This window comes from Thamnophis elegans, chromosome 1 (assembly GCF_009769535.1).
Source record: "Thamnophis elegans isolate rThaEle1 chromosome 1, rThaEle1.pri, whole genome shotgun sequence".
Taxonomy (NCBI): domain Eukaryota; kingdom Metazoa; phylum Chordata; class Lepidosauria; order Squamata; family Colubridae; genus Thamnophis; species Thamnophis elegans.
The window spans coordinates 10,989,265-11,013,494 of record NC_045541.1 but is presented as its reverse complement, the minus strand read 5'-3'; the positions used below and the strand labels follow the sequence as shown (position 1 = coordinate 11,013,494).

At 41.4% G+C, this 24,230-nt stretch overlaps 1 protein-coding gene across 1 annotated transcript in view; it reads right to left on the bottom strand.

Moving 5' to 3' along the window:
- Positions 1 to 24,230, bottom strand: part of DNAH7 (dynein axonemal heavy chain 7) — a 174,848-nt gene that overhangs the window by 73,920 nt on the left and 76,698 nt on the right. Inside the window, 14 exon segments of the mRNA XM_032210028.1 lie at positions 900 to 1,119; positions 2,177 to 2,303; positions 4,720 to 4,888; positions 5,819 to 5,974; positions 7,535 to 7,732; positions 8,906 to 9,130; positions 10,262 to 10,393; positions 11,128 to 11,304; positions 12,642 to 12,824; positions 16,195 to 16,344; positions 17,340 to 17,588; positions 19,153 to 19,251; positions 20,567 to 20,779; positions 24,043 to 24,170. Of these exon segments, the coding sequence (XP_032065919.1) occupies positions 900 to 1,119; positions 2,177 to 2,303; positions 4,720 to 4,888; positions 5,819 to 5,974; positions 7,535 to 7,732; positions 8,906 to 9,130; positions 10,262 to 10,393; positions 11,128 to 11,304; positions 12,642 to 12,824; positions 16,195 to 16,344; positions 17,340 to 17,588; positions 19,153 to 19,251; positions 20,567 to 20,779; positions 24,043 to 24,170 (2,426 nt within the window).

Below are 24,230 nucleotides of genomic sequence, written 5' to 3'. Positions count from 1 at the left end.
AAAATATTAAACTTCAGAAGCTACATAATCAAAGAGAATAACTAAATATCATGTGGAAAAGCTATTTTCTGTCATCAATGGCTTTACTTTGGCATGAACACAGTATAGTCCTGTAGCAGCTTTCCTCAACATGATACTCTCCAGAGGGGCCTGCAATTCCTAACATCCTCAGCCAGCATCATAATGAGGAAGGGTATCTTACTCTCAACCAGAGGTGGGTTCCTACCAGTTCGCACCTATTCGGTAGAACCGGTTCATCAAATCTACCAAATCGGTTAGAAGAGGTTCCACCAGTGGACCCAGAAAGCAGGCCACACCTACAGAAGAGGTTCCAAAAAATTTTGAAACCCACCACTGGTCCTTGGATGTGATTATTCTACACTATCATGCTCATATGTATAAAATTCAGTGCCTCTGTGAAAGGTAAGGATGACTACTGCGTTTGTGGTGCAATCAGAACATTGCGTGTGTTGAAGTTGTTTTATTGCAAACCAAAGGTGCCTTTTAAAAAACAAGTTTACATCACATTCTTATGCATGCCAGTGCTGTGTGTGAGGTAATTTAAGGTGGTTCTGACAAGTGTCGTCGGCATCTTCATATCCGGTCATATGGGCGGCAAGCCACTCCCATCCAGTCACATGGGCAGCAAGCCACTCCCACAAAGGAGGCCACACCCACAGAGTAGGTTCGAACAATTTTTGAAACCCACCACTGCTCTCAACCATCATGATCACCACAGTAGAAGGGCAGATGATATTATTCATTCACAAAATGGATACTGCAGTGGGTATATTTTCTTATATGAAAGTTTACCACGATTCAGTACCTTATCATATAAGAAAATATTTTTCAAACAAATATAAGACAGCCTTCAATTAAGTTGCTAGTAGAAAATTTACCTCATGAACCCAAAGGCGTTTTATGGTTCCTGTAGAAGCGGTTGTTTCAGGTCGTGAGAGACAAACCCCTTGAATGACCCGAGAGAAATCTCGCAAATTGAACAAATAGTGTGATTTGGTGGGTGTAGGGAGCAGGTTCACCATAGCGTCTTTGTATACGGTCAATGTGCTATTAACAATTTGTGCAGTCAGTTGAACATATTCCGAAGGGAAATTGTAACTGTTGATTGAAAAGATGAAAGCAGTAGGACAACTCACACAACACAAAAATAGAAACTTGGACATTTTCCTACATTCATCAGATTCTTTTTGTACATTCTAGACTTGTGCAGATGTTCTCCGGATGGTATGAATGAATTTCACAGAGAAGTCAAATTATTTTACAATTCATGAGACTGATTAAAGAACCCTTGGCCTTCGAACAATCAAGGACCAAAAATTATCACTCAAAAGCAGTGATCAAGAGTCAGCCACTACACCATATTCATTTTATGAGACCAATCCTTAAATATTGATCTTTAATTATTCTTCCACTTTGTTTACTCAGGGAAATTCATACTCTAGTCCAACAATGGTGAATCTTTTTTGGCTCACGTGCCCAAAGTGGAGAGACTACATGGGGGTTGTGCACAGGCGTGCCACACCCATAATGCAATGTGCGACCCCAGCACACATGCGCGCATGACAGGCACGACCCCCCATTTTTGCATGCTTTTTTCACCCTCCCCAGGCTCCAGAGGCTTTATAGGAGCCTGGGGAGGGCGAAAACAGCCTCCCCCACCCAGAGGCCCTCCAGAGGCTTCAGGAGCTTCCCTGAAGCCTCTGGTGCACAAAAAAACGGCCCTACGGGCAAACTGGAAGTTCAGGAACAGACTTCCGGTTTGCTCGTAGGGCCGGTTTAAGCCCTCCGGAGCATTCAGGGGCCTTCCGGAAGCTTCCCTGGAGGCTCCGGAGGACAAAAAACAACCCTACAAGCAAACCAGAAGTCCATTCTTGAACTTCCGGTTTTCCCATAGGGCTGGCTTTTTGCGCTCCGAAGGCTTCAGGGAAGCAGTTGGGGAGGGGGGCAGCTTTTAATAGTTAATTTGAAGATTTACTACAGTATATTGGCATGTTATGATGCTATCAGAGGATCTTTGGAGAACTGCTGGTAGGAAATGCAGATACTACAGCATAACACTTCTAGATGGTATGATGTTTAGGAAGGATATTATGGCAGGTTATCATTATCTTTTTTTATGTAGGTCAATATACCACAATATAACAATGTCACCTACCATATAGTAAGATGCCAATCTAATATTCGGGAGAAAATTGTATACATCGAAACATCATCAAACTCATTAATGGTAATTGTGTTGAAGTGTCGCAGGTATCGGGGAGTGATCGCATTTCGACCTCCACCTGTAGGGGAAGCAAATCACTGATGCACATACAATCAATTTAAATCTATCAAACACATCTGTGACCAATTTGAATTCTTCCGCCTCTCCATGCATCAATCACAGGAGACTTCGTATTAAGAGCAACTTCTATAATCCAAATACACAAGCCACCGGCAAAAGACAATCTATTTTGAGGAAGGAGGAATGTGTAAGCCTTTTACACACTAATACAGTAAAAGTGACAGCAATCCTATACAAAGTCTTGCTACATCAATAAGCACAGGCTAAAGAACTACAGCTATTACTTATAAAGGCTCTCAATCCATGCTAATATTTAGGATTGGCCAAAGCAGAGGTGGGTTCCTACCAGTTCGCACCAGTTCGGTAGAACCGGTTCGTCAAATCTACCGAACCGATTAGAAGAGGTTCCACCAGTGGACCCGGAAAGCAGGCCACACCTACAGAAGAGGTTCCCAAAATTTTTGAAACCTACCACTCACTCACACATACACACACACAGAGAGAGAGAGAGAGAGAGAGAGAGAGAGAGACTCACACAGAGAGAGAAAGAGAAAGAAAGGAGAAAGAAATAAATAAAGAAAAAAAGAAAGAAAAAGTGAGAGACAGATGAAAGAAAAAAAGGAAAAAGGGACAGAGAGACAAAAGGAAGGAAAGAGAGAGAGAGAGAGAGAGAGAGAGAGAACACATGGCGGCAAGCCACTCCCACCAGGTCACATGGCCAGCAAGCCACTCCCACAAAGGAGGCCACACCCACAGAGTAGGTTCGGAAAAATTTTGAAACCGACCACTGGGCCAAAGGTAGGATTCATCAGTGACAAATCTACATCTTTAATCACATTGAGACAAGGTTTATGGCAAGGGTCCCCAATCTCCAGTCCGTGAACCGGCACTGGTCCGTAGCATGCCAGAAACCGGGCCATGCAAACAAGCAAAGCCCCATCCGCGGGATGCAGGCAGCACACGAAGGCATGCCCCCTTCAGTCCACGAAAATCCCTCTATTCATGGAACCGGTACCTGAAACCCAAAAGGTTGGGAACTGCTGGTTAATGGGATCTCTTAACCAAACCATATCTTTGAAACAAAAATGGAATCTCTACTTCTCTGTGTTTGGGGGGGGGGGGAGACAGGAATTAAAAACAGGGATCAGCCTCTGTGTTTCTATCTCAGAAAAGGAATTCTGGAATCATTATTTCCACATATTAAATTGTAGATCTCCTGGCACATTTTCCCCCTAAACCAACAATAGGAAAGGACATGGGTGGCAACATCAGGAGAAAAGAGGACTTGTTTTTGCAACCCTCAGCTCAAGTGAGGGTTGCAATTTTTGGTGTGTGTGGGGGGGGGGGATTGTCATGTGTGTTGGGCCTGGTCTCTGGGTGTTATGCGAATTTTGTTGTATGGGTATACTGTGTACATACGTACAATGACAATAAAGTATTCTTATTCTCAACTGCAACAGAGCACTGAGGCTCTCTACAGACCCTCTCAAAGATCCAGAGGGAGACGGCCATTTTCAGCCTTAGAGGCCCCTCCCTATACAAGCAAATTGTATAACTGTATGATGCATAAACGACAAGAAAAGACTGAATTTGAATATTTTAAAAGAATACATCAGCAGCATGTTTTGTACTTTAGAGCAGGGGTAGTCAACCTTTTTATACCTAACGCCCACTTTTGTATCTCTGCTCCATGGGTGGGTTCCTGCCAGTTCTAACCTCTTCTATAGAAGAGGTTCCACAAATCTACAGTGCTGTTTAGAACTGGTTCCAGCTCCCTCCCCCGGCCAATCCGCGCATCATCAAGATGAAGAGAGAGAGGAGGAATTCTGGGAGTTGAAGTCCACAAGTCTTAAAGCTGTCAAGTGTGAACACTCCTGGGGTTTTTTTTTCTAAAGGATTAGGGGTGCAAGGGTCTTGTAACTTGACAGCTTTAAGACTTGCATGCTTCAAATGCCAGAGTTTCTGAGCCAACATTTTGGTTGTTAAGCAAGAGCATTGTTAAGTGAGTTTCATCACATTTTACAAGTTGGCCATGCCCACCCAGTCACATGACTACCAAGCCATTCCCACCCAGTCACATGGCCGGCAAGCCACTCCCACCCCAGTCACATGGCCGGCAAGCCACTCCCACAAAGCAGGCCAAACCTACAGAAGAGGTTCTAAAAAATTTTGAAACCCACCACTGCTCTGCTCATAGTAAAATTTTCTAACCACCCACCAATTCCACAGTAATGGTGATTTATAAAGTAGGAAAGTAACTTTATAAAATTTATAAAGCAGAGTTACAGCAAACCCCTACCGCCCACCATAAAAGCTGGAACGCCCACTAGAGGGCGGTAGGGACCAGGTTGACTACCACTGCTTTAGAGTTTCTAAAGAGTTTGCTATTCTCTAAGTATAACTAAAAAGCATACCTGCCGGCCCCATTGCACAAACGATCTGGATGTCCACAAGTCTAATCATAGTGCAGTCTTTCAGGTCATACCAGTTCCAGTGATCCAACCACTGGCGAAGTAACTCCACTGGAGGTTGAGCCCCATAGACCTCCCTTGCTGGCATATTGACATCATCCACAAATACCACCTTAAAAAAAACAAAACTCTTTCAAAAAGGACACCGATTCTGTATGTGGCCCACGGGTTACACCCAAAGACCTTAAACAATATGAGTTGCAATTAGAGTTGCAATTAGAGTTGCACTATATGGGTTATTTCTTCTATGATCTTTAAAAAGAGCCGAGGTGACACAGTGGTTAGGGTGCAGTACTGCAGGCCACTTTAGGTGACTGTGATCTGCAGTTCGGCTGTTCAAATCTCACCGGCTCAAGGTCGACTCAGCCTTCCATCCTTCCAAGGTGGGTGAAATGAGGACCTGGACTGTGGGGGCAAGTTGCTGACTCAATTTGCTAAAAAAAAATTGTAAACCGCTTAGAGAGGGCTGAAAGCCCTATGAAGCGGTATATAAGTCTAATTAATAAATAAATAATAAATAAAAAAAGAATATCCCATCTTTATTATTTTATAAACAACTCAAGGCAGCAAACATACTGACTATTCCCTTCTCCTGTTTGTTCCACAATAGCAATTCTGTTATTGGTGGGTTGGGATGAGAGAGTGTGAATGGCCCATTGGCCCAAGGTCATTCAAGCAAGGTCATTTCATGTCTTAAGGCGGGACTAAAACTCACAGCCTCCCTGTTTCTAGCCCAGCTTCTTCACCTAGAGACCAGAACTGGCTCATTTGTATTCCTAGACAGGCTTGGAATGAAAACTATAGCAATACCATACCCATTGTGAATGTGAGATACAAGTGAAAAACTGCTGCTTCCGTGTTTAAATCCTCTGGGAAAGTTTGCATAACCATTTTGCTAAGGTTTAAAAATTAAGGCAGCAATTTGCATACCGTTCTGACGAGGGATGTATTGCCACTCAAAATATACCAATTTAAAAAATATATGCAGAGGGCCTGCCATAAACAGGGCCAGAAGTTGCATTTCACTTTTTTAAAAAGTTACCATTTTCTTTCCTAGGGGTGGACCATAAACTCCTTTCCTCCTTTTATCAAGCTTAGACATAATGATGTTCTGAGTCTGGGCTGCCGTCGTCTGCGCTGAGAAGTTAATGAGCAGTGGTTTGTAGATATCCTTATTTAAGCGATTTAAGAGAAAATCCTGTCAAGATAAGTTTTAAAAAGAGAGTAAGATTGGGTCATATGAGCATATCCATGTGGCGGCAGAGAAAAAGACAAACGGAAGTCGGCTGTTTTTATTGCAAGTCGTTCAAATGAGCTGGTTTTTCCCTTCAAGTTTGCTAGATATTCTCTTTAGAGAAACGACGCGTGGGTAACAAACGCAAAGTCATTAACATTCAAGTCTCTCTAATGAGTTTCCTGCAGAAATAAACCAAAGGGATTCTAAATCTAAAGATATCTTTTTATATAGATTAAGATTGTATGCATCACTGATGTTTCCTAATATTATTGGACTCATTAGCAAGTTCCAGAATATCACACGAACAGACCAATGGTGGGATTCCAAAAAATTTTTTACTACCAGTTCTGTGGGCGTGGCTTTGTGGGCGTGGCAGGAGAAGGATACTGCAAAATCCCCATTCCCTCCCCACTCTCAAAATTTCTGCTACCAGTTCTCTAGAACCTGCCAGAACTGGCTGAATGCCACCTCTGGAACAGACTAAGCAGAGTGGCCTGTTGTGGCCCAGCAGGAGCCGTTGGAGCTGCCACCAGACTCCGACAGTGAGGGGCCCTCTGAGTCGGCTCTGGAGGATGTGGAGGACCCTGGACAGGATTCCGACTCTGAGCAGGGTGCAGAGAGGCTGGTTAGCCACCAGGAGGAACCTGAGCCTTGGACCAGTGAGGAGGAGACAAGGGAGAGTGAGCCAGAGGCCAGTAGTGAGTTGTTCCTGGATGCACGCCATCGAAGAGCTACTAGGCGTCAGGAACAATTACGCAATTACAGGAGGTGATTGTACTCAGCTGGTGGTCATTAGGCTCCTCTCCAGACTATAAAAAGCTACTTGTGCACACGGCCCTCTTTGCAGAAGTGGCTTATGACCATGTTTCACACCTATAAACCCCAGGGGTGTCCAAACTTGACAGCTTTAAGACTTGTGGACTTCAACTCCCAGAATTCCTCCTCTCGCTCTTCATCTTGATGATGTGCGGACGGGTGGGGGGGAGATTCGTGTGAGGGGGGTCATGCATGCATGCATGGGAGTCGCACATGCACGGGGGTCACAAGCGCATACATAAGGGGAAAACAGGGCATACATACATGTGCGGGGCACACCTGGGGGTCGTGCACACCTGGGGGGGGTCACACGTGCATTGCATTATGGGTGCATGTGTGCGTGCTTCACACCCACACACACTTTCGGCACTCAGCAACCAAAAGGCTAGCCATCACGGCTCTAGGGTTTCCCAGAATTGAAAGAGGTTCCATGGGAGACTAAGGAGAGAGGGGAGAGGGGGAGGGAGGGAGGGAAGGAGGGAAGGAGGGAAGGAGGGAAGGAAGGAAGGAAGGAAGGAAGGAAGGAAGGAAGGAAGGAAGGAAGGACAGAAGGAAGAAAAGAAGGATCATTTGAACACAACCAATCTGAATTTGAAGGTTCAGGTTAAGAAACTAAGGATCCAGCTTTCCTGGAGCAACCCATTTCTTTAATTGAAACTGTAGATATCTTGTACCAAGTATAATGCATGTTTCATGTATACGTACTATAATATATGAACTCTTGCCAGTTCCTGTGGGTCCAACAAATATGGTAGGCTTCTGATGTGTTGTCAATAAGTCCATCAATGAAAAGTATCGTATAGTATCCAAGGTGGGAACAATTATTTCATTGAACAGCATATCCTTTGGTATAGATGGAGCTGACTGAAGTGCTTCTATCCATGGTTCCCACCTTCCAGCTCCCTGTTTCAAAATTTAGGACCAAATAATTACTCGTGTTATGTGTTCATGGCAATGTTGTACTTATTTTTATCCATCTATTTGTACCAATCTCATGCGAAAATGTCCGTGTCTGTACGAATACCTGTAACCTTGTACATGTTGACAAATAAACAAATAAATAAATAAAAATAAAAAATAATAATCAGAAAGCATTGCAGTAAGAAGGGGGAAATTATATGAACCTGCAGTTTCGTGATCCAATTATACCATGCATATCTCACTGCATTAGCCATTATTTCAAAGTGCTTAGGCATTTCGTGCTTATAGTTCACTTTTAAACTATGTATTTATGTCAGCATTGTTTATTTCTTTATTTTTTATATCTTTAATAATAAATGGCAAATGATTGTAAAGTGTTTTTTTTTTTCAAGTATTGTACACTGTGCGCTATTATCTCTAAATTTAAAATTCAGGATCAGGTTCTGATATGGTCTGGAGAGATCATCCCTGCAGAAATTAAGAATTGATTTTCCTTGTTTTTTCCCCGTCAATGGCTAAGGTGAAATTTCTGTATGTTTATTTGTTTGTTTATTTACTTATTTGTTTTATCTATAGGCTGCTTGACTCCCCAGCAACTCTGGACAACTTGCAAATTGAATAGACATTTAAAAGCAAGGTTCTGGAGGGCAGGTTCTGCCTTCCCCATAATAAAACCAAAATTTCATGACACAAACTAACACCACCACCCCCCAACTTTTAACCAGCACCTGTTAAGTAACCAGTCCTGCAGATTTTTTTTTGGCTGCTGAATGATTGGAATTTATTATTTTCTATTGGTAGGCACTGGATTACTTTCAACTGATTTCAATGGAAAAGGGTTATGGACTATTTTAATTATCTGATTAAAAGCATATTGACTTCAGCTGAAAAACAACTTTAGATAACATCTTCCTGATGAGAATAAGTATAAATATATCTAAATGGCAAATCTTACTTCTCTTGCTTATTATCATAATGTAATGAGGGCATCAAGCACTTAATAAATAAATGTGTCCTACTTCCACAGCTATTTTTTTTATTTGTATAGAGCCAAATCTCACAATACAAGCAATTAGATAACGATCAGAAATCATCTTGAAAATGATTTTTATCAGTTACTCTCTGAAAATCTCTGTTCAAAACAAATACACTCACATCTTTGATGAATCGATATTCATAAATTGTTCCATCTTCTGGATAGGGAACAGTTAAGATTTTTGCCCGGAAATGCTCAACCCCACTCAACAATTTATACTTTTCTCTTGTCTCATCAGTCATCGGTCCTTGAAGCAGTTCACGCACAATCTTGTCAAACTTCAATCGATCTTCTTCTTTACAGCTGGCTCCAACAGACCATGTGAGGGCAAACACAAAAGTGCTCTGAAGTATTCAAAAACAAATTCAAAGTAGTCATTCACACGCACAATACCATCATTTCAAGGTTCAAGCTTACAGTTTTAGGAAATCTACAAAACACAACCAAGTGGTCAGAGGTTGCATAGGAGGGAAAACAGGCAACCCCATACTAAACTTAGTGATGGAGTTGCCAGTCCCAATCAGTGAGTGAGGACTATTCTGACCCCCCTCGTCCCACACCAAAGCACGCAGAGCCAAAGATACTTTATGGAATTTATTAACAGACAGACAGGTCCTTGGCAGCAATCCAGCACAGACAAGCCTTGGCAGCAATCCAGCACAGACAAGCCTTGGCAGCAATCCAGCACAGACAAGCCTTGGCAGCAATCCAGCACAGACAAGCTAACACCACAGTTCTCCAACATTAGTGAATGCATTGACTCCTGCAAAAGGGGTGTGTGCACACGCATTCCTTTTATAGTCTTGAGAGGAGCCTAATTACCACCAGCTGAGTGCAATTACCTCCTGTAACTGCGCAACTGTTCCTTACGTCTATTAGCTCTCCGGTGCCGGGCATCCAGGAACAACTCCCTTGGCTCCTCCCCACTGCTGACGTCCAGATCACACTCCCTTGTCTCCTCCCCACTGGTCCAAGGCTCACGCGCCTCCTGGTGGCCAACCAGCTTCTCTGCGCCCTGCTCGGAGTCGGAACCCTATCCAGGGTCCTCCAAATCCTCCAAAGCTGACTCATAGAGCCCCTCGCTGTCAGAGTCTGGTGGCAGCTCCAACGGCTCCTGCTGGGCCACAACAGAGGACTATCTTTATCTTCATCTCCTGCTTGGTAACACTCTGTAGGTGGAGACCATGGTAAAATATGTGGACCAAGGTGGACCTGGATATGATCCAGAATTATTCCTATGTTCTTATATTCATATTTTACTTTTTATTATCAGCAGGTGAAATTTTCTATTTATTATACTCTACCAGATTTGGTTGCCAATAAACCAAGATTTTGATTTTGTGATGATACAAAAATAAAATGAATTTAACATCACACAGGCATGCTTATTCCGGCCTCTTAATTTTTTTTTCACCTCTGAAAAGTTCAAAGAACTTCATGCAAACTATTGAGTGTATTTAAAAGATCTTGCCCACCTCAAGCCATGAAAATATTTCACGGTCAGTAACAGTTTTAAGTTTTGCTTCATTGTGAAACTCATCCATCATGCAGTCCATGAGATTCATTAAAGACCGAACCAAGTTTGTGTCTGATGTTGGTGAAAGTTCCTAGGAAGACAAAAACAAAGTGACTTAATTTGAAACCCATTCTTCTATTACTGATTTAGGAACAACTTTAACTGATTTTACTTTAGACAGTAACACACCTTTAACAATGCCACAGAGAGCCAAATAACAAAACATTGGTTTCTAGAGACTTACTTAGAACTTTGGGCAAGAAATAAGATTGTAATAACAGGTACAGGAAGAACAAAATTAGCAACCAATGTGATATCCTTGAAATAATAATTACCAAATCCAACTGCAGAATAGGGACTAATTTGTGTAGTTGTAGAATAAAGGCTAAAAACTTCATTCCATTGTGGCTAAATTGCCACAAATATATTTTAAAATGTAACACATAAATAGCTAAACAAACACCTCAATATCCACATTTTCACAAAAAGACAACATTTTATACAATTTGAGTGAAGTATCTATTACACTGAAACAAATGGTGGTCTGGACAATGTCCAAATGAAAGACCATTTCAGAGTTCCCCATGGACTCTGCCTTGAGTTCCATACTGAAGCAAAAACATATTTTTATTTTATGTGGACCAAAAAAAATGAACTGACACATTTATGTCCTAAAAACTAACACACTCACATAGATACACAAATATTTTTTTACAGAATCGATATTAACAGCAGTGAATACACCATTCATGTCTTATGTGTAAACATGTTTTTATATATTGTTAATAATATTTTTAAAAGTAAATAAATGCTATTTTACCACACCTTTGTACATTTTCTAACAAATTCAACAGAAAGTGGGACAATTCTATCGAATAACCCTGTTATAAATTCTTTATGCAAAGTGGTGACTGTAGGTGGCATTAGATGTAACCAAGACAACATCAAAGGTTTCCATCCCAGCATATGAGGCTCCATGTAGACCATTCCACATCTAGAAACCTAGAGGAAAAAGCACACCATCATCTAATAATAATAATAATAATAATAACAACAACAACAACAACAACCAATAACCAATAACCAATAACCAAGGAAGTAAATAAAGGAGGCCTTTTAAAGACAACTAAGTCAAAAGCTGAATATAAGAAAGAAGTAATTTAGAAGCGAGCTGAAAATTGGAAAAACAAAGCTATGCATAGCCAATACTTGAAAAGTATTGAAGGCAAAATTGACCAAAAGCTAACTTGGAACTGGTTAAGATCAGGAGCACTGAAAAAAGAAACAGAAGGCTTTATTTTGGCAGCTCAAGAACAAGCCTTAGCCACAAACTACATGAAGGCAAAAATTCAACATGTTACCACCAACAGCAAATGTCGCCTCTGTAATGAGAAAGACGAGATAGTCGACCACTTGATCAGTGGGTGCAGCAAAATTTCACAAACTGACTACCTACAACGCCATGACCACATTGCTAAGATCATTCACTGGCAATTGTGCCAAAAGTTTGGATTTGAGTACAGCAAAAACCACTGGGACCATCAGGTTGAGAAGGTTTTAGAGAATGAGAAAGTCAAGATCTTATGGGACTTCAGAATCCAGACTGACAGGCACTTGGCCCACAACACACCTGACATAACAATAGTTGAAAAGAAAAAAGTATGGTTCATTGACATTGCAATACCTGGAGATGCACGAATTGAAGATAAACGACAAGAAAAAAATCACAAAGTGACTCATGCTATAAAGGGCTTTAAATATAATAATGGCCCATGCCTTGAATTGGGCTGAGAAGCAAATTGGCTGCCAGTACAGTTCGTGTAACAGAGGTGCCACATGTACCACTCAAGTGGCCTCCAGAACTGTCATGCTACTGCATTCTGAAACAGTTGTAGCTTCTGAACACTCTTCAAAAGTAGGCCCAATGTTGCAATAATCCAAGTGGAAGATAATTAGAGCTTGAGCGACTAATCTTGGGAATCATGATACAGGGAAAGGCACAACTGGAGCACAACATTGTGCCAGGGCTTCCCTAGTCATAACTATCACCTGTTTTTGATCAGGAGATGCAAGTCTAGAAAAAAACCCAGATTGTCTGAGGTAGCGCAACCCCATCCAGAACTAAAACATCCGATCCTGAGGCCCCAACTTGTTATTCTAAAGATAAAAATCAAGGACGTGTTATTTCAGTTCCAGATTTACTCCCTCGGAACTGAATGAAATAAAAGAAAATGGGTTGATAAACCATAATTTTTGAGGTCTCTAATTCAAGTTCTTTTTTTCAAGATGACTGATAATCATTCAGTAGCAAGAAATCATCTCATAGTCTGTAATCTTACAGTAGCAGGAGACGCAACTTCTAAATCCATCGGTTCAAAAATGAGGCTCATTTGCTGTGACATCTGGATGATCTCGCCACTCATCAAACAGAGTTTCTTGTTATCGTCTAGCACAGTATTCATATTCTCAATCCATACAGCATCCACCGGTCCATCAAAAATAAGCCATTTCCTGTCTGGTGTCTGAGTTGGGGGGAAAAAAATATTTTGATATTACTTTACTGGCAATCCTCACTTAGCGACCATTTGTTCAGCGATCATTTGAAGTTACAATGGCACTGAATGTGGGGGCTTATGACTGATTCTCATAGCTGTGGTTGTCACAATATCCCTTCAGAAGGGATATTGTATAGAAGAGCCGAGGTGGCGCAGTGGTTAGGGTGCAGTACTGCAGGCCACTTCAGCTGACTGTTATCTGCAGTTCAGTGGTTCTAATCTCACCGGCTCAAGGTTGACTCAGCCTTCCATCCTTCCGAGGTGGGTGAAATGAGGACCCAGACTGTGGGAGCAATATTCTGACTCTGTAAACCACTCAGAGAGGGCTGAAAGCCCTATGAAGCGGTATATAAGTCTAACTGCTATTGCTATTGCTATATTCAGTCACATGATCAATTCAGGCATTTGGCAACTGAGTCACACTTGTTGCGTTATCTTGTGGTCACATGACCATTTAAAACTTTCTTTGCCAGCTATCCACAAGCAAAGTCTATCGGAAAATCAGCAGGAAGCCCCAGGTTTCTCCCACAAATTCCTGCTATTCCTGCCACTTTCTCTCATTAGGTGGCATGGGGTTCTTGTGCCCCACAGTGCCTGCCTGCCCAATCCCACCCATACTCTGTAGTGCCCAACCACCTGCCTACATTCGTGTTCACCCGCCTGCACCTGCCCATAGCACCATCAGCCCACTATAAGAGCCAAGGTGGCGCAGTGGTTAGGGTTCAGTTGACTGTTATCTGCAGTTCAGCGGTTCTAACCTCACCGGCTCAAGGTTGACTCAGCCTTCCATCCTTCCGAGGTGGGTGAAATGAGGACCCAGACTGTGGGGGCAATTTGCTGTCTCAATTTGCTAAAAATCTGTAAACCTTATTGGAAAATGGAGAGCTGGGGAAGCTATAATTATCTCCATGATTCAATCTAGCCTTCAGAATGTTCTTCCACTTTTTTTTCTGTAGCCTAAAACTATACTGCTGAAGAGCCGAGGTGGCGCAGTGGTTAGAGTGCAGTACTGCAGGCCACTTCAGCTGACTGCTATCTGCAGTTCGGCGGTTCAAATCTCACCGGCTCAAGGTTGACTCAGTCTTCCATCCTTCCGAGGTGGGTAAAATGAGGACCCAGATTATGGGGGCGATATGCTGACTCTGTAAACCGCTTAGAGAGGGCTGAAAGCTCTATGAAGCGGTATATAAGTCTAACTGCTATTGCTATTGCTATCCCGCCTGTCCACACCACCTGATTATGCACCCACTGTCCATAGCACCCCTGCCTTTGTGACCACCTATCTTTACTTGCACCTGTCCATAGCGCCTGCTGTCTGCACTTGCACCTGCCTGTAGCACCCACCTGCACTCTGTAGCTCTCACCTGCCCGCCCACAGCATTCATCCCTTGCCTGCTTGCAAGCTGCCTAACGAAAGGCTTGTTGTGTCCACAAGTTGCAACTTCTTGCTGGTTTTCCATTGATTTGCTTCTTGGAAGCCAGCAGGAAGTTGCAAGTTTCAGTCACGTGAAGTTCCCACTTTTATTATTTATTTATTTATTTATTTATTTATTTATTATCAAAATTTATATGCTGCCCAATTCCGAAGGACTCCGGGCGGCTTACAAAAAAAAAGAGAGAAAAAAAAAGAGAAAAAAAAGACAGTTTAAAATCACAACACCACATACATTCATTCTAATCGGGGCTGGACCTCAACAATGAGGTCAACAGCCCCAGGCCTGCCGGAACAGCCAAGTTTTTACAGCTTTCCTGAAGGCCATGAGAGTGGGCATGGTCCGGATCTCTGGGGGTAGCTGGTTCCAAAGAGTCGGAGCAGCCACAGAGAAGGCTCTCCTCCGGGGGCCCGCCAGCCGACAGTCTGGCTGACGGCATCCGAAGGAGGCCCAATCTGTGGGATCTTACTGGCCGCTGGGAGGTATGTGGCAGTAGGCGGTCATGAAGGTACGCTGGCCGTAAGCCATGTAGGGCTTTAAAGGTGATAACCAACACCTTGAATTGCGTCCGGAGACCAATTGGTAACCACTTACCCACTCTCTTAATAGGGACAGCATTGGGGACTGCTGGGAATGCTACTGCTAAACCACCTGGTCAAGTGACACTGGACTTTACAATCGCATTGCTTAGCAACAGCTATCCCTGCAGTCCCTGGGGCTGTAATTAAGCAACCATGTCCTGTACTTAATAAAGTATCGTTTCAATTAATAATGGTATTGATTATTTCTACCATGGATGCGTTATTGTATTAGTTATGTATTATTCTTTTTTTATAAGATAAACCCTAGGAATTTGTTAAGAAAACAGCAGACAAGAAAAGAAGAGAGGAAGGGTCAGTCCTGTGGATCAGTCCTTCTTGAAGCCGGCAATCCAACTCCTTCTATTTGCAGGACACATGAGAAAATACAAAGAATGTACCACGTATTCACAACTACCAGTTATAATGAATGTGATTTATCAATTCAGATTTTTTTTTAGCCATCCTTCCTTAAAATATGATAGTTAAAGATCAAATTATAAAAAGCTTGGCTAAGATAAAATCAACTATTAGGAGCATTTTTCCATCTTTTGGCATTATTTTTCTTTCTTTTTTTTTTTGAAATATACTTTTTTATTTTCCATTTTCATAACATACAATCACATGTATACTATTACATAGCCAATATCCTATTGTATTAAGTAGTAATTACATCAGTTCCTCTTGTCATCAACGCCCAGAAAGATAAAAACCCATTATTAGCTCTTCTGCTCTCCATACACCTCTTTCTTCTACCTCTCTTCTACCTCCTTTCTTCCCTCCATCATCCTTTCCTACTCTACTTCCCCTTCCTTTCTTCTTCTCCTCTCTCTACATTCCACTCCTCCTTATCCTCCTCATCTTCCCCCCTTACCCTCTCTCCTATCCCTCTCTTCCCATTTTTCTTCTCCCTTCTGTTTCCCACTCTTCCTCTCATTGGTGTATTTCCGCTTCTGAGCAAACTCCATTCTATGTTGATGGTATTTATGCTTCCATATCAATATACTTAACATATCTTAGTTTTTTTTTAAAAAAAAAACAGAAGACAGTATACATGTGCAATCATATTACATTAAAATCTAACACCCCTCATCAAGCCTAATATAAATGTATATAAATGCCATCTATAAAACATCTTATAAAAGTTTCCTCTCAAGTTTTGGGCTTGTGTAAATTTTACATTTCTTACCCAGATCCTTTCCCATGTATCCAACATTATTGGTTCTTCAATATTTTGAGCCCACTTTATCATTAAAGTGTTTAGGCATTATTTTTCTTTTTTCATGCGATGAACCTGAAAACGTTTAATTCTGAGGATCTACTTACAGACGAAGAAGCAAATGCTCGAAAACTGACGGCAAGGATACCATCAGACCATTCATGGGAGACTGGATCAAACTGTCCATATAGCTGCCCCATAGTTATAGCTTTGGGATTTATAACAGTGATCTGAACCTTGTTCTCCTCCATGAGCCCCTGAACACACAAAATAAACTGCATTTCACACATAGATATCACACTTGTATCATCAATCTAACGGTATATAAGCAAATTACTATTTTCTTGGTCATTAGCAAGGATAGCAAGCACTTCCTGACAAAAAATAATAATAGAATGTTCTCCAAACAAGTAGAACTCATCCAACTGCCTCAGGTATTCTTTAAGGGAGTGTTTCTCAACCTTGGCAACTTGAAGATGTCCGGACTTCAACTCCCAGAATTCCCCAGACAGCGAATGCTGGCGAATGCTGGCTGGGGAATTCTGGGAGTTGAAGTCGGGACATCTTCAAGTTGCCAAGGTTGAGAAACACTGCTTTAAGGGGTTGGCACATGTGGTGGAGGTTAAAGGTTTGCATTTACTGACCAAAGGATTTGACTTTCATAATCACCTTTTTATTCCCAATAGCTTTTGGATCACCTATAATTGCTTAAGTGAACACAGTCAACAGTAGGATGTTTGTTGCCAAGAATAATCACCTTGGAGTAGAAAAGGCCAGAATAAAGAGGAGGGGGAGAGAAATTGATGTATACTATCAATTCTACAAGGTGACATGTCCCATTAACAGTAAGAAAAGAAGCCATGGCTCTGGGTCACTCTGGTTGTGAGGGGTGTGTAGATTTCATCTGTATTGCTAATAAACAGATAAGGATAGTACGTGATTGGAGCCCATTCACTAAATATTTGTAGACTTCTACCAATTCTGTTCTTGTTAGGTTACAATCACTAGATTAAGGTTCCAGTTTTAAAACATTTAATGTTAAAAATTCAAAGACGTTTAGTTTGCAATCGAAAACATCGTTCTCAGAAGTTAAATCTCATTGAATTTAAGTGGAATTTGTTGTAATTTAACAATAGTAATTATCAATAATTAGCAAGTAAATAAGTTGAATTGAATTAAGACTGTGCTTCTTAATACTTTGAACAGAAGCACAACCTTTAGAATAAGATATTTTACAAAAGCAAATATTTACTTTTTCACACAGGTCACCCAAGGCACCTGCCAAAACACGATAGGCAGAGGTCTTTCCGCCAAAGGGTTCTCCAACTATCATAAAGCCATGACGCACAATCATCATTTCAAATATCTGTAAGATTTTCTCTGCAAAGAATTTAGTCATTTGCAAGTCCATTTCATCACAGTTTGTCTTGATCGCTTCTAGGATGTCATTATAATCTGGCTTCGGCAACTTCACACCAGGAAACAAATCTGAAGTGATGCCCTGCCAAAGCATGAACAATAAAGGAAGGTATTTAAAGATGCCCAAAATACTTTTTCAGACCAGTCGAAAAGTCTTCCCCAAGCAGCAAAAGTTTCTCTGAAAATACCCAGAAGAATTCTCAGTCAGCATTCATACAATATACCATTTTATTGAGGCCCAGGTCAGAGGCATAGATTCATACGTTCATAGAAACAATGTTGATTTTAATATGGTGCATAGCTTCAACTATAGCAACTTGAGGAACCAGATCAATTGTACCTTACACAACAAAGCACAGTTGAACTATGGTTTAGTATGGGGATTCATCGATGGGTAGTCAAGAACCATCCACTATTTGCAGTGGAATGCAAGTAAACCAATGAAGTCATGCCACCCACATGGGTGGGCAAGTATTTTGGGGTGGAAATTTAGAATTTGTTTAATATTGTTCAGCTTCTTTGTAGACATTATGCTACTGTGTGGTTTTACATTTACATCAGACACACCATGACCCAACAAATGCGCGCCCAACAAATGCGTGCCCACAAAACCGTGCCGACAAAACTGTGCTGGCCATCAACAAACAACATAGTGGGACGCAAAAACAACGTTATAAAGGGTTAGGGTTAAGATTAGGGTTATAACATTGTTTTCGCGTCCCATTATGTTGTTTGTTGATGGCGGGCGCGGTTTCGTCGGCACGGTTTCATCGGCGCGCATTTGTCGGGCGCGCATTTGTTGGTGAACCCAGACACACAGAGCCTGGGAGAAGAGGACTTCAAAGCAGGGGTGAAATGCTACCAGTTCGGACCTATTCATCAAACCAGTAGTAAAAAAAATGCTACTGGTTCAGGCGAACCGGTTTTTCCGACGATCAGCTGTGACGGGTGATTTATATTTGCTAGAAAATAGGATTTCCTGTTTTCTAGCTAATCTAAATCACATGGCACAGCGGATTCTCCCCCCTCGCCATTTGCTTACCTTTGCAGGCTCACTCAGTAGCAGGCTCCACCCACCTGCTCAGACATCATCACATCCATTTTTGACCCTCTGAGCATGCGCAAAAGGTCCTGCGGATGTGCAGAGGCGCTCACATTGCTACCGAACCAGTAACAAAGGTATGTGGATTTCACCCCTGCTGCAAAGCTTCTATTTCCTCTTCACACTTAAGGTTTTTAATGAACAACTTAAGAAATTGAGGTATAGAATATGCTTGATGACCCCTTTAAAATCAATCTGTACCAATGTGGCAAATTCTAGATCTGTGGCAAGAGTGGCAGAATTATATGCAAAAAGTAATGATGCCAGAAGTAAAAAAAGGACAGGACTTTGTGTAGGAATGAAGGCAAATGGAATGAAAGGAAAAATGAGAAATTCCCCCCCTCCAAAAAAAAACTTTTTGTAACTTTTTACCCTAATATAAACAGTTGTATATATCTACTAATTCTCTAGTACTTATAAATTAAACTATAGCCCAACAAGAGTAATAACATTGCGCTTATAAAAGAGATCTGAGAACCTGTTAATATATAATCTCTGCATCATTTACTTCTTTAATTCACATTAGACTAAAAAGATTCCTCACCTCAAAAAGTGGGAGATCGTGGGATAAGAACTTAGGCAAATTGACATCTATAATGGATCTAAGCAGCAAAATATCTTCATTTTCATCTGGATATTTCAGCTGCATAAAACAAGGCATTAGTTTCAGAGTAATCGCTTTGTCTTAATTCAGACTACCACCATTTTCAATCACACGCCTCTGTTTTTCACATTGGAATTGTTACCTTTGGATTTGTTTTACACTGATCAAAGACAAGATACAGGTAATAGCATTTTTTAAGACATCTTATCTTCATATCTCATCAGATGCTATTAGGTGGTTAGATGAGATTTGTATTTAAGCTTCCAGTGACAACATATTATTAATATGACTTGTGGCTTGAAACTCTGCATGAATTTCTGATTGTTTAGCATTCAAAGGTATGATTACATTGGGTCAAAAAATAAGCTAACCCAACATACTGCCAGACAAGACCAGAGCACTGGACGTGCATTCTGTAAAGGTTGTCAGACTGACCGCATATCTAGCCAAAGTTCTTCCATTAGTCATAATGGATTGATCATGTGCGATGTTTTTCTTCCCACACAACTGACATTTAACTGAAGTTTTAAGCAAATAGAGGACACACACAGTTACCATGGCAGTAAACCCCAATATGTCCTAGTCTTGGGGATAGTGATACTCAGTGTATTATGATTGCATTTTCATATAAAAGAAACATGGAATCAAAGTAATCAAGCATCTTAATGTTATTATATTGGGACACAAAATGTTCTGAGACCATTTTGTTCATTTCTGTGAAATGAAGTACAGTATACTGAAAATAGATGTATTAAAGTTGATGGCCAGAAAAAGTTTTCATGATATTTCTAGATATAATAGGCTGGATCTAGCTCACTTTGGATGTTTTCAGCGTGAAAGAAAACAACACATTGTGGTGGTCCTTTATGGCACACAATCAACAGTTTGTTATGACACATGAACATTTAGTCATTCTCATATTTAGGAAAACTTTCCATAAAAATAGTTACGATAGATTCTAGGTTTTATTATTATTGTTGTTGTTGTTATTCTAGTTTGTTTGCTTTAAAAAAACACCTTTTAAACTGAACATGATTCATGTGCTAAAATTCATGAGCAAAAGAAAGCAAGTGAAAGAGGAACAGTTGGCCTAGAAGTACATTCCCAACTTTTGGAAACTGGCCGCTGTTTAATGAACTTTTTATAATTTTTGAATTATTAAAATATATAATTCAATGTCTTTTTACAGTGCCAATTGTGTATACTCAAATATAAAGTGTTTGCTTTCTTTGACCTGCAGGATAAGTCCTGAAAGAAACTATTTTTCTCAAAAGAGAAACAAAGATTTATTTCTAACAAAATACCGAAAGGTAGAATTCTAAGGAGACCACAGAGAAAGGGCATCAAATGCTACCTTCAGATTACCAGCTGCCGTGAGCACTGATTTTACTGCTCTCATCCCATAATCGTAGTGGTGCTGTGAAGACAACTGCTCTGAACACAAGCGATAGGTAGCTACAATTTTCACAGAGAGTGGCCGTGCCGTCACAAATCCACAGGAATACAGGACAATTTCAGCAATCATGGCATAATCAGGTACCATCATAGCAACAGTCCGAAACAAGGCCTATTAAACACACATTAATAGACAGGTAACTGCACAGTCTGAATAGCGATGTTTATAGCCTGTTAATAGCTTCTCAAACAGTGAACTGAAACTAAATTTCATTATCAAGATGACAAATGGCTCCCTGGAGAAGGAAAAGCAGTGAGTAACACACAATGATATATGTATGCATACATTTTCACAGGCAGCAAGTTTTCTCCCACATCCCTGCTTTGTATTCTAACAATGCGTACAAAAAAAAAAGGATAAAAGACAGGACTCTATATGTTACAAAACTGATTTTGGAGAACTGTTTCACATTTCATGCAAGTGTAAGCAAGGTACCTCTTTGTTACTCTAGTCACACAAACCTGGAAAAAAAATGTGTAGCTGCTTTTAGAGCCGCATAACAGATCATAACAAAATCAACCCACATTTCTCCATATGGGGTACAAATGTCCAGGCTCAAATTATCCCACTTTGGACACATTACTTACATTACAAATTATCCCACTTTGGACACACATGCGCTCTACTTGGAGCTGCCCCTGAAAAGTGTTCGGAGACTACAATTGGTTCAGAATGCAGCCCCGCGAACGATAGTGGGTGTATCTAGATACACCCATGTCACACCGATCCTCTGCGAGCTGCACTGGCTCCCTATTGGTCTCCGAACGCGCTTCAAGGTGCTGGTTATCACCTTTAAAGCCCTACATGGCCTAGGACCCGGATATCTGTGAGACCGCCTCCTGCCACATACCTCCCAACGGCCGATAAGATCTCACAGGATGGGCCTCCTCCGGGTGCCGGCTGGCAACTCCTCGGGGGAGGGCCTTTTCTGTAGCTGCTCCGGCCCTGTGGAACGATCTACGCCCTGAGATACGGACCCTTCCCACTCTCTCGCCCTTCCAAAAGGCCACAAAAACCTGGCTATTCCGGCAGGCCTGGGGCTGTTGACCTCACGAATGAGGTCCAGCCCCACCTAGATTGAGTGTATGATGTGTTGCTTTTTAACCTGTTTTTCTGTTTCTTTATTTTTAACTTTTTATCTTTTTAGTCCTGTATTTTGTAAGGCGCCCGGAGTCCTTCGGGATTGGGCGGCATATAAAATTCATTAAATTTACAATTTACAATTAAGCAAAAACCTAACTTTCTGGAAAACTCTATAATCCTGGAAAGAGGGAAGGAAAGAGAAAAAAGAGGGTGCGCAGCAGCAAGGGAGAGTAGGTGCACCATTGGAAGACCTGATGGACAGATTGAGGACAGATTGCCATGAAGAAAATTTACCCATTATATAGCCTCCAAGAGTCATCATCAACTTGATGGAACACAATCATTTAGCCTATTAAAGAAGCTTGCCCTGCTTTAGCAAACAGAAAACAGATGTTGCACTGCCCCGAGTTTTGAAGCACTTCTTCCAAATTTCAAAATGTGCACAGCCCTAACAAAATGGTCTTCACTAGGTTTCTAATAGGTAAGAATGGGAATTATTTTGGTGTAGTGAAGATGCTGGAGTGGGAATTTTGGAGTTCAGATGTTCTAGTCCTCCCCAGAAGCTACCGGAGGGACGTTTTCTCAGCCCAATCCACTACAGGGGTTTGGGGTAGGGGAGTAGGAGGAGAGAGCATTATGCATGCTACTTAGAATGGCCCAAAATAAAGGTGGGTATAAATCTGGTAAATAAAATAGATATTATGAGTTCGATGGCCTGTAAATCTAATTTATAATTTTGATTTGATTTTGTTGCCACCTGACTGTAGATCAATGGACGGCTCATTATGCATAAAACAGAACACAGGGGGAAAACAACATGGGAAATAAGCAGAGGTGGATTCCTACCAGTTCGCACCTATTTGGTAGAACCGGTTCGTCAAATCTACCGAACCGGTTAGAAGAGGTTCCACCAGTGGACCCGGAAAGCAGGCCACACCTACAGAAGAGGTTCCAAATTTTTTTTGAAACCCACCACTGGTCCTTGGATATGATTATTCTACACCATCATGCTCATATTTATAAAACTCAGTGCCTCTGTGAAAGGTAAGGGTGACTACTGCGTTTGTGGTGCAATCAGAACATTGCGTGTGTTGAATTTGTTTTAACGCAAACCAAAGATGCCTTTTAAAAAACAAGTTTACATCATATTCTTATGCATGCCAGTGCTGTGTGTGAGGTAATTTAAGGTGGTTCTGACAAGTGTCGTCGGCATCTTCATATCCGGTCACATGGGCGGCAAGCCAGTCCCATCCGGTCACATGGGCGGCAAGCCACTCCCACAAAGGAGGCCACACCCACAGAGTAGGTTCGAACAATTTTTGAAACCCACCACTGGAAATAAGCAAAATGAAAAATCCAGACAACGCCAAAACATAAATGATCTGTGTATCAATTTCAATTAATAAATTAAGATAAGCAGAAAGTTTAACTGGAGCACTAAGTATATACATTTGCACCAATAAAAGAATTGATCAATTAATAGTCTGTCTAATCTTGAGATGTTCAACTTTTTCTTGAGATAAAAGTCCTATTTGCTCTTTGAATGACATGTTGATAGCACACTCCAAGACATTAAGGGGCAGGTACCAAGGCTGTTGTTAAACTAAATTTATTTAGGTTTAAAACAAATTAATATAATATGATTATGCCTAATATATTTCATGAAGTTTGCTCTCATCAATCATATGTCATTTCATCATTATTCTCAATATGATCATTACTTTTTAGAAAGGGTTTGCTTAATGACAAGAAATATTCCTACTGGACAATCCTATGTATTCCTCCATAGAGGTACATAAGAGTTACTCGAGGTTCATTTTATTTATATGCCGCCCTATTCCCAGCAGGACTCAGGGCGGCGCACAAACCCAAGGAGGGGGAAGGGAAAAACATAAAAAACTACAAAAAGTACAGGGCATTTAAAACAACCAACAGCCATACGATTTGAGAGGGGAAGGGAACTCATCGACCCCAGGCCTGCCAACACAGCCAGGTTTTAACGGCTTTTCGGAAGGCCTGGAGAGAGGTGAGGGTCCGAATCTCTGCGGGGAGCTCGTTCCAAAGGGCCGGAGCCGCCACAGAGAAGGCCCTCCCCCGGGTAGTGGCCAGATGACATTGGCTAGTAGACGGAACCCAGAGGAGGCCTAATCTGTGTGATCTAATGGGTCTTTGGGAGGTAATTGGCAGCAGGCGGTCTCTCAAGTACCCAGGTCCAATACCATGAAGGGCTTTATAAGTGACGACTAGCACTTATACTCTTTACTACTCTTTAGTAAATGCAGTCACAATACCTTAAGATTGTCTGGAAGTTCAGAGCGCCCAGCATAGCCAGGATTCATGGTAATGAAGACCGCACAGGTTGGATTAAGCTTGAGTTCAGTCCCTTCAAATACCAAAATGTCAGCACCAGCATTGATACCTGGGAATCAAGACAAAGAAACAGCACTTAAAACCTGGCTGAAATAGATTTTCTCTTAAA